At 43.7% G+C, this 10,725-nt stretch overlaps 1 protein-coding gene across 1 annotated transcript in view; it reads left to right on the forward strand.

The window, feature by feature from the left end:
* Window positions 1-10,652, forward strand: part of LOC112125136 (coagulation factor V-like) — a gene marked incomplete at both ends in the record, with an annotated part of 21,735 nt that extends 11,083 nt beyond the window's left edge. Inside the window, 5 exons of the mRNA XM_026661404.1 lie at window positions 1,776-1,842; window positions 3,957-4,168; window positions 5,140-5,290; window positions 6,946-7,158; window positions 8,639-10,652. Of these exons, the coding sequence (XP_026517189.1) occupies window positions 1,776-1,842; window positions 3,957-4,168; window positions 5,140-5,290; window positions 6,946-7,158; window positions 8,639-10,652 (2,657 nt within the window). The remainder of the gene's footprint in view (window positions 1-1,775; window positions 1,843-3,956; window positions 4,169-5,139; window positions 5,291-6,945; window positions 7,159-8,638) is intronic.
* Window positions 10,653-10,725: the final 73 nt, after the last annotated feature.

Genomic DNA, 10,725 nt, shown 5'->3' on the forward strand with positions numbered 1-10,725 from the left:
GGTCATGTAATTGATTAGGGCACAGGAGTGGGAGACCTGGGTTTTGTTCCCAGCTGTGCCACTGACCTGCTGCGTGATTTTGGGTAAGTTGCATCTCTTCTCCGTGCCTCACTTTCCCCATCGGTAAAATGGGGATTATGTTAAATGCCCACTTTTGTAAAGTGCTTTGAGATCTACAGATGAAAAATAAAATGTAAATATGCTAAGCACCACTATTATTTAAAAAAAACCTGTGTGGACGTGTTCCTCGACTTCAATGAGCTAATGTCAGTTTACACCAGCCAAGGATCTCACCCAACATAACATAAGAACAGCCATACTGGGTCAGACCAATGGTCCATCTAGCTTCGTATCCTGTCTGACAGTGGCCGGTACCAGATGCTTCAGAGGGAATGAACAGAATAGGGCAATTTCCAGTGATCCATCCCCTGTCGTACAGTTCCAGCTTCTGGTAGTTGGAGCATGGGGTTGGGACCCTGACCATTTTGGCTAATAGCCATCGATGGACCTGTCCTCCATATTCTTATCTAATTTATTTTTTGAGCCCAGTTATACTTCTGGCCTTTGTAACATCCCCTGACATTGAGTTCCACAGGTTGACTGTGCATTGGGCAAAGAAGTACTTCCTTACTTTTGTTTTACACCTGCTGCCTATTAATTTCATCAGGTGATCATTAGTTCTTGTGTTATGTGAAGGGATAAATAACACTTCCCGCTTCACTTTCTCCTCACCATGCATGATTTTATAGACTTCTATCATATTCCCCCCTTAGGCCTGGTCCACACTAACCCCCCACTTCGAACTAAGATACGCAACTTCAGCTACGTGAAGAACGTAGCTGAAGTCGAAGTACCTTAGTTCGAACTTACCGCGGGTCCAGATGCGGCAGGCAGGCTCCCCCGTCGACTCCACGTACTCCTCTCGCAGAGCAGGAGAACTGGCGTCGACAGCGAGCACTTCCGGGATCGATCCCAGAAGATCGATTGCTTACCACCAGACCCGGAGGTAAGTATAGACCTACCCTTAGTTGTCCCTTTTCTAAACTGAACAGTCCCAGTCTTTTTAATCTCTGCTCATTCGGAAGCTGTTCCATAACCCTCATCATTTTTGTTGCTGTTCTCTCCACCTGTTCCAATTCTGAGAGATCTTTTTTGAGACAAGGTGACCAGAACTGCACAGTTCAAGATATGGGTGTATCACGGATTTATATAGTGGCAGTATGATATTTTCTGTTTTAATATCTATCCCTTTCCTAATGGTTCCTAACATTCTGTTCGCTTTTTTGACTGCTGCTGCACATTGAGCGGATGTTTTCAGAGAACTATCCATGTTGCCTCCAAGATCTTTCTGAAGTGGTAACAGCTAATTTAGACCCCATCATTTTGTGTATATATAGTTGGGATTATTTTTTCCGATGTGTATTATTTTGTATTTATCAACATTGAACTTAATCTGCCATTTTGTTGCCCAGTCACCCAGTTTAGTGAGATCCCTTTATCACTATTCACAGTCAGTTTTGTACTTAACTGATTTGAGTGCTTTTGTATAGCTGCAAATTTTGCCACCTTTCTGTTCACCCCCTTTTCCAGATCATTTATGAAAAGTTGAACACATTTCCCAATACAGATCCTTGCGGGAACCCGCTATTTACCTTTCTCTGCTGTGAAAACAGACCCTTTATCCCTACCCTGTATTTCCTATCTTTTAATTAGTTACTGATCTAGGAGAGGACCTTCCCTCTTATCCCACGACTGCTTACTTTGCCTTTGGTTAGGGACTTGTCAAAGGCTTTCTGAAAGTTGAAGTACACTATATCTTCATATTCTTTGCATGGTTAAATAGTAACGGAGGAGAAGAAATATTAGAAAATATTAAGAAGCATAGCTAAGAGAAAAAGAGAAATGTTTTCTGCTGTGATCTGAAATGAGATGGAGCTGAGAGATACAGAAAGAGCAGAAGTAGCAGCAGGAAAAGTCATCAACAGTGGCAAGACTGTGTATCCACAATCTTGGATAGTGAGGCTGCTCGTGCTGGGCGAGCAAACGAGAGACTACACAGAAGTTAAGGGCTATGAAATAAGCTGTAGCCAGTCCATGGAAGGCTTTAAAGAAGGAAGAGGGGACATTTTATTTCCTGATTCCTGGAAAGAATGGGGGAGTCAGTGGATTTGTTCAAAGACCGGAAAGATGTGATTGCACTTGTTTGTATGAGTCAGAAAGCAAGCAGCATTCACAGTGGTTTGCAGTCAAGATGGAAGGGTGTATCAAGTGGGGTCTGGTTCTATTCAATATCTTCATCAGTGATTTAGATAATGGCAGAGAGAGTATATTTATAAAGTTTGTGGCTGATACGAAGCTGGGAGGGGTTGCAAGTGCTTTAGAGGATAGGATTAAAATTCAAAATAATCTGGACAAACTGGAGAAATGGTCTGAAGTAACTAGAATGAAATTCAATAAGGACAAATGCAAAGTACTCCACTTAAAAAGGAATAATCACTTGTGCAAACACAAAATGGGAAATGACTGCCTAGGAAGGAGTACTGCGGAAAGGTGATTCACTGTGACCCCCAGTCCAAGCTAAATATTAGTCAACCGTATAACACTGTTGCAAAAGAAGGCAAACATCATTCTGGCATGTATTAGCAGGAGTGTTGTAAGCAAAACACAAGAAGTAATTTTTCTGCTCTACTGTGTGCTGATTAGGCCTCAACTGGAGTATTGTGTCTAGATCTGGGCGCCACATTTCAGAAAAGATGTGGACAAATTGGAGAAAGTCCATAGAAGAGCAACAGAAATGACTAAAGGTCTAGAAAACGTGACCTTTGAGGGAAGATTGAAAAAATTGGGTTTGTTTAGTCTGGAGAAGAGAAGACTGAGGAGGGGACATAAGTTTTCAAGTACATAAAAGGTTGTTACAAGGAGGAGGGAGGTAATTTCTTCTCCTTAACCTCTTAGGAGAGGACAAGAAGCAATGGGCTTAAATTGGAGCAAGGGAGGTTTAGGTTGGACATTAGGAAAAATTTCCAAACTGTCAGGGTGGTTAAACCCTGGAATAAACTGCCCAGGGAGGTTGTGGAATCTCCTTCGTTGGAGATTTTTAAGAGCCGGTTTGATAAACACCTGTCAGGAATGGTCTAGATATTACTTAGTCCTTTTCATGAGTACAGGGGGCTGGACTAGATGACCTCTCGAGGTCCTTTCCAGTCCTTTGATTCTATTTCTGCAGCATTAACTTCAACTGATTAGATGCTGTTTTATGGGTGATGGTTTGGTATAGGAAGAATGTAGTGAGTAGCAGGTTTGTTGTAGAAATAGAATGGAGCTGGCTCTAGCTAGGACGTATGCTAGAGCCAAGGCCATTCCTTCTGAATCTGCCTCCCCACCAATGTGCAGTTCACTGTCACCTCAAAATGTCAGAATTAAAATATAGAATTTTCTGCCCCAGATATGAACAGTCCTTGTTCAACAGGTTTTTTGGTCCTTCTGTAGTGCCTTTCATCCATGGATCTCAAAGCGATTTACACGCATGATTCATTTAGCTTCATGACAAGTCTCTAAATTAAGTGTTATAATTCCCATTTAGCACATGGGAGCTTAGCAGTCAGAAAACGCAGTGACAACACGTTTTGCGTTCTGCAGTGGACATGAAGCATGTCTCCAGGCTGTGCTAAAGCTTTGGCCGGTCCAAGGCTTTAACTTAATAACAGAGCATAGTTAAGCTCCCTGTTTGCAGTGCAGAAAGAACTCTGTTGTAAGCCACATGGGACAACTATGCTGTATCTAGGTCCCTGTACTCAGTTGTTTTAGAAGTGTAGATCTGCCCAAAGTACATATTGGACTTCAAGTCCCTGAAGGTGCACTGACTTCATTGGAGCTATGCCAGTTTACACCAGCCATGAATCTGGCTGTAGTTTGTAACTCCTAATAATGTTTCTCTCTTTTTATTTCTCCTTCAGACAACAGCACTCTGAGTAAAGCCGTTCAACCAGGGGAAACCTACACGTATAAATGGAGCATCGTGGACACCGATCAGCCCACTGCACAGGATGCCCAGTGTCTAACGAGATTATATCATAGTGCTGTAGATGTAACCAGGGATATAGCCTCTGGACTGATTGGCCCACTTCTGATTTGTAAAAGTGAAGCACTGGACAAGAGGGGTGTGCAGGTATGATCATGTTCTACAACTTCTGAGGGGGGCGGGGCTCCTGTCTGAGTGTGGTGTTTGAACTTAGAGAAAAGGCCTCTAGAACTGAACTGGGATCGGGTCACTAGGCTTCTGTAGAAGTCAGTCTAAAAACCTGTAGAATGTAATGCGGTATGAGATCCTTTGGAGAAGTTCTTTGAACCACCCTACAGAACTCACTAGTTGGGACATTAAATTCTATAGGATGAGTCAAAAACCCTAAAATAAGGGGATTGTTTTCTATTAAATTCGATAGGACTTTTCTATAAGGGCTGCTTGCAGTGATAGCTTTTAGCTGCCTGCTGGCATATTTGGCCCCACATTTAGTGTGCTCGTTGGGGCTTTCAGTTAGAAAGATCAGGCTGCTAGTGATTTCTTTCATGGTGCTTTGTTTGCCAAGACAAGAAATTGCAAAATCCTGGTTCTAGACACCACCCTAAACTTCCCCAAAGTTTGAAGGTATGCAGGGAGAAAGGGAGGAAGTTCTGACCCCAATCTATCATAGGTTTAACCCAGGTCTGAAACCCCAAACTTTGGGGATCCAGAAGCATTGCAAGGGGGTTGCTGGGAGAGTTCTTCCACTTCCCCTCCATGGGGCCAAAGGAAGGAATCTACTTTGGCAGTGGCTCAGACACCACCCACTAGTGAGTGGAAGCAGTGACTAAAGCGCCTGCACATACAGCAACAAGTGGTCCACTAAGGGGAGCCCAGTTCATAGCAGCCATGCTAGTAGCTGGTCCAGTGTCACCCAGTGAGTCAGTTGCAGAGGTAGGAATGGAACCCAGGAGTCCGGAAGCCCAGTCCCTTGCTCTAACCACTGGACTGTGCTTCTGTTCACTTGAATGGAAAGTTTGCCTCTGGAGGGATGGCAAGATTAGGCCCTTAATATACCCCACTATGTATCAATTAGCTGCTCGCAAAACTTACCCTGCCGTGTCTGCTGTCTTTTTCAGAAAAAGGCAGATGTAGAGCAGCAGGCCGTGTTTGCCGTGTTTGATGAAAACAAGAGTTGGTACTTAGAGGATAACATCAAGCAGTACTGCAGCAACCCCTCCAGCGTTAAAAGGGATGATCCCAAGTTCTACAGGTCTAACGTAATGCACAGTGAGTGGGAAACTAAGCCCAAGTTTGCAAAAGCTCATGTAAGCACAAGTACCCAGATGGGTGCTTATTCTGAAGTGCAAGGCAGGCATGGGAATTTCCCAAGTGGCAGAAACTGGCCCCTGAGATTGTGTGCTGAAGGACGAATGTGTGCTGAAAGCACGAATGAGCAGAGTTCTGGTTCTGGCTTCAAGGATCTGCTATTTCCAGAATTTCATAGGGCATGATTAGGGCAACTTAGGCACAAACAAGCTCATCATGAGCCAGGCACATGTAAACTGAGAAGGGGAAGTGAGAGTGGTCTCAGCAGCCCTGCATGGGCTTCTGGGCCACCAACTGCAGTCCATTGAGGTAGCACCTGGAGGTGGGGGGTGGAGGTATCAGTGACTGTGGGAGACAGAGAGCTAGAGTACCTGGGTGAGGGGGTGGGGTTCTGGTAAATGTCTGCGTAGAGCCTGGCAGAGGGGAATGGATACTGGGGGTGAGTGGTTATAGTGGGCAGGGGCTGGCAGGGTTCCTGGGGTGGTGACAAGGAACAATCTGTGATGCTGCACCTGTTTGCCCTGGGGTGGATGGGGGAAGGAATCAGGAGGGAAGTTGGGAAGAGTCCAGAAGTCAGCCAAGCAGCTGCATGCCTCGTACTGCATGCCTTTTGGGTTTGGAGCAAGCTGTAGCTATTAGCATGGCACTAAGCAATTGGTAAGTGTTAATGAATCTGTTAACTTGACAGTGGGGAGGGGAGCCTGGCTGCTCAGCCCTGTCTGGGACCTCAGTGCATGTAGTTCTGAAAAGCTGCCTCCTCAGAACCACAGCACAAGGGAATCAGGAGGGAGCATGTGGTCCAGTAACACACAGGATAGCAGAGCAGCCAGAGAAACTGCTGGTAATACACATATGGAGATATCTCCTAGAACTGGAAGGGACCCTGAAAGGTCATCGAGTCCAGCCCCCTGCCTTCACTAGCAGGACCAAGTATTGATTTTGCCCCAGGTCCCTAAGTGGGCCCCCTCAAGGATTGAACTCACAACCCTGGGTTTAGCAGGCCAATGCTCAAACCACTGAGCTATCCCTCCCCCCAATGCTAGCCTCTGGGGTTTCTTCCAGTGTTTGACTCTAGCTTGTGAATCTGAGCATGTGTCCTGAAGGCATATGCCCTCCCACACTGGTTGGTGACTGATTGCACAAGCACTGGGAGCCCATTTCTCACCCTCCCCAGTGTACCTGGCCCAGGTCACCCACAGGCCTGTGTTATACAGTGAGTAATGCAGAACCCAAAAGTGAAAAGTAAACACAAGTGAAATTGACTCGTAGTCTATTTTCACCCTAGCTAGCTGAGAGAAATGTACAAAATAAACAATTTTTAAAATATATATTTGAATTCTTTCACCCTGAATCCAATATAGGGTGACTAGGAACAGAGGTAAGGGCATGTTATTTTAATTTGTGATTTTTTTAAACCTAATGGTGTCCCTTCAAATGAAGGTGACTGGATTGCAGCCCAATTTCATTAGAGTTCCAATAATCTTTCCGTCTGGATACAAAGTTGTGTCTGTTCCATCCCTGATGTCACTCCATTGAAGGCATGAATTTAGCTTACCGTCTTGCATGCTGGTGAGGCTTTAAGGTGCAGTAATATCATATCTTGTGCTTTGTTTTAGCAATAAATGGCTACATGTCTGACAGAACTGAAATCCTTAGATTTTGCCATGACGACATTGTGCAGTGGCACGTCTCCAGTATTGGCACCCAGGATGAGATAGTGTCCATACGCTTTTCTGGTCACACTTTTTTGACTCGAGGGAAGTATGAAGATGTACTGAATCTTTTTCCCATGAGTGGAGAATCGGTCACTGTAGAAATGGACAACGCTGGTACGTGGCAGGACTGCTGTGTTTGTTTAATGATCTGCTAAGAGATTTCATAGCTAGAGTCCATAAGGACTCATAAAAATAGAAAAGGTTTGTATAAATTGCATACAAAATTTCAGCCCATCTAAATCTTTCCCTAGATTACAGCAAGAGTGATTGATATACATGGGGTATATGTATGCTGGCTGCACGTGACACAGCAGTGCATATGCTATACTTACTGATGATTCTGATTTGCTTTTGAGCACTCCCCAAAAAAATCCTTACTGTGGGACTAGTTGTATAACTGTCATTTGAGGCACTGTATTGAAGTTCTTGTAAAAATCTATAGAAATGGAAAAATGTCCACATCTAAACCAGCAGGCTTGATGCCTTGAAGTAGAAGGGTTTGGATCCCTTAATTATTTATCCTGTTTAAAGTACCTGTGAATGTTCTCCTTGTCCATATAAATGGCTAGTTCTCTGCTAACTTCTTGGCTCTAGTGATACCTTCTGGCAGTGAATTCCCCAGGCTAATTATGCATTATGGTTACTTTTTTTTTTTTAAAGGAAAATGTTTACATGAAGCTGGAAACCTCCATCAGACTTAACAGAAATCTCCAAAGTCGTACTTTTGTACTTCTCCGTCATTATTGTTTGGTTTTAGTATGTGATCACCTCCTTCCCTCCCTAGACCTTCTTTTCCAGTTCTTGTAAAATGTGTTCATTATTGTTGACTTTGGAAATAATGTAAGTAAAGCAATGCAATTCTGTCACTTAAAATATAGAGGAGGTAGAAAATTACATCTGGCATCTTTTTCAGGTAAAAGCCATTTTTGTCCCTCTCTCCCATGTTTTATTCTGGGACATGCCATGAAATGCAAAGAGCCTGGAGTCAATTGATGCGCTGTGCCCATTTATTCTCATGTAGGCCAATCTAGAGGTCCAAATGTGGAATTTCACTGTCCTATTAAAGACCTTCACCCTCCAGAGGGTTTTAAATTATGGTAACCTATCTGATTTTGAAATGATTTAAAATGCCTGTGAGGATTTTTATCATGATCAGTATTCTCTCATCCTTAGGTTTATACACATAACACAAGAGACATAACCCAAACTCACAGTTCAAACTTTGCAAAGTTTGGATCCCTATCTAAACTTCACAACTGACCTCTTGTTTCCATCTAGTTTTGGTCTCTTATCTCCCTTTATATCATGGGTTGTACCAAACACCGGAAACCAAATAACCCTAAACTTTAGGGAAGTTGAGATCCAGATCTGTTTTTGAGCTTTATGGGTCAGTTGTATTCAGTATTCATGATTTATTGCTACGGTTATGCCTAGGAATCTCAATCAAGGACCAGAGCAATATTGTGGGGTGCTGTACAGACTAATAACACAGAAGACAGCCCCTGACCTAGAGAGTTTACAATCTAGACGGGACATGACAGGTGGGGGTCAAGCTCTACAAATAATATGTAGTATTTTTTTTTTTCAATTGCAGGTACGTGGCTTTTTGCATCCTGGGGTTCCCCTGAGATGAGCCATGGCATGAGGCTGAGGTTTAGAGATGCCCAATGTGAAAAAGATGTAGATTATTATTCTGATGAGGATGACTCGTACAAAATCATACATTTCTCCTCTGAGAAGACTTTTAAAAATGTGCCTGTCACCTCACCCCAAACTGGAGGAGAAACAGGAGAAACATCAGAAAAAAAACAGCAGTCTTCTGATGATTTTGATTACCAAGCTTTTCTGGCCTCAAGTTTGGGACTTCGGACATTTGGGAAGAAATCAATGGTCCAGGAAGAAATCCAGAATCTTACTGCTCTGGCCATAGATGAGAACTTTGGCATCAGCACTAAAAGTGCTGATGTGGCTGCTGGCTCAGATCCGCCATTCATGGAGAACAGTGATACCTTGGACACTGATGTGCTCTGGGAAACGCAAAGCACTGCTCCTCTCCCAACCAAGGCTGGGGTCCTCCATAAAAATTACACAGTGGCAGCAGAAGAACATTCACTGCCAGTCACCACAACAGTAAGTCCTGACTTGGCATCTGAAGCTGGAAACCAAAGTGACTATGAAGCAAATCAGAGTCAGATGTCAGGAAATTATGAGAAAACATTTGCAGGTGAACTACTGAGGACCAGGGAAGAAGCCCAAACAAAAGATGCAGCAGAACTGTTACCTGACAGAGGGGACAGAATGAAGTCCTCCTTTGCAACACTCTATTCAGAGGAACCGCAAGAGGAAAGTTCAGGAGGAGAATACAATTTCAGTAGAAAGAGGGAAAGGCGAGACCTGCTGGAGACTAAGTTTTACGCCGTTAAAAAGATGCAAGCCCTCTTCAATTGTATACAGCAAAATAAAAGTCTTTCCTCTCTTGGCAACACCAATTCAGACAGATCATCTCTTTCTGCTCACCATGCAGAGAATATCTCCAGTTCAGATATATTAGGGACTGACCAACTTCCAAATGAATATGTTGAAGACCAGGGCTTGGAGGAGGAGGAGGAAGAGGAGGAGGAAACCAAGAAAGAAAATGCTGAATTTCCCAAACATACAGATAACTTAACTTTTGCTGTGGGACACAGGGCAGAAAACAATGAGTTAAACATGTTCAATCTTTCTGACTTAGAACTACCCAAAGATAAACAAGAAAGAAATTTTACTCTAGATTATGCATCGGATATCTTAATTTCTACTCGCAGCCCAGTGGTGGCAAAGGACATGCTAGGAAAGCTGTCGCCAAGAGGTATGAAGTCTCCATCTAAAATTATGAATGAGAAAAGGAATTTGGCCTCTGGGAAGGAGAGTTATGGGATGGAGACAAATTCAGCTCAGGCTACTGATAAATTACAGAATCGTTCCAGAAATGCTACAATGCCTACAAGAGAGAGTGTATCCCTGAATAAGAAGAAGCAAGGAAAATTCAAAGGCTACTCTCAGTTTACAGAGGGTCATTGGAAAGTAAGCAGCAAGCATCCAATGCTGAAAGGGGAAGAGAGAAATGTGAATGGCACCTTGAGTAAATCTGTGACTCTCATCAAGACCCGAAGGAGGAAAAAGAATAATCAAAAGTATAGTAGTCTCTCATTGACACCCAGAGGTGTGAGACCCCCAAAGATACCTGGAGAGCATAACTGCACATTATTGTCCAGTGAGGCCAACCACATAGTGTCCCTTTGTGAGACCAACAATACAGCATTGCCCAGTGAGGCCAACCTCCCGGTTTTGCCAAGCAGGGCTAACTACACGCTGACCCCAAGACAATTTAAGCCAGTCATCATAGGGCTTCCCAGTGGGAATAGGGACTCCAAGGAGCATGTTCCAGGAGGCTCTGACCGTTTGGAAATTGCAGATGACCAATATACAAGGGACCCCAGATTCAACATTAATAATGTCCGTAACCCTGATGACATTGCTGTGCATCATCTACACAACAGAGGGAACATGAGAAGATACTACATTGCAGCCGAAGAGGTCTTCTGGGACTATGCAGGACTAAAGAAAAGGTTGGGCCAAATTCTTCCTCTCTTGCCTCACACCCTGTTGCTAAATACCAGGCCACTGATTCAGATAGCTGTC

This window comes from Terrapene carolina, unplaced genomic scaffold (assembly GCF_002925995.2).
Source record: "Terrapene carolina triunguis isolate 2854851 unplaced genomic scaffold, T_m_triunguis-2.0 Scaffold1125, whole genome shotgun sequence".
Lineage (NCBI taxonomy): Eukaryota > Metazoa > Chordata > Testudines > Emydidae > Terrapene > Terrapene triunguis.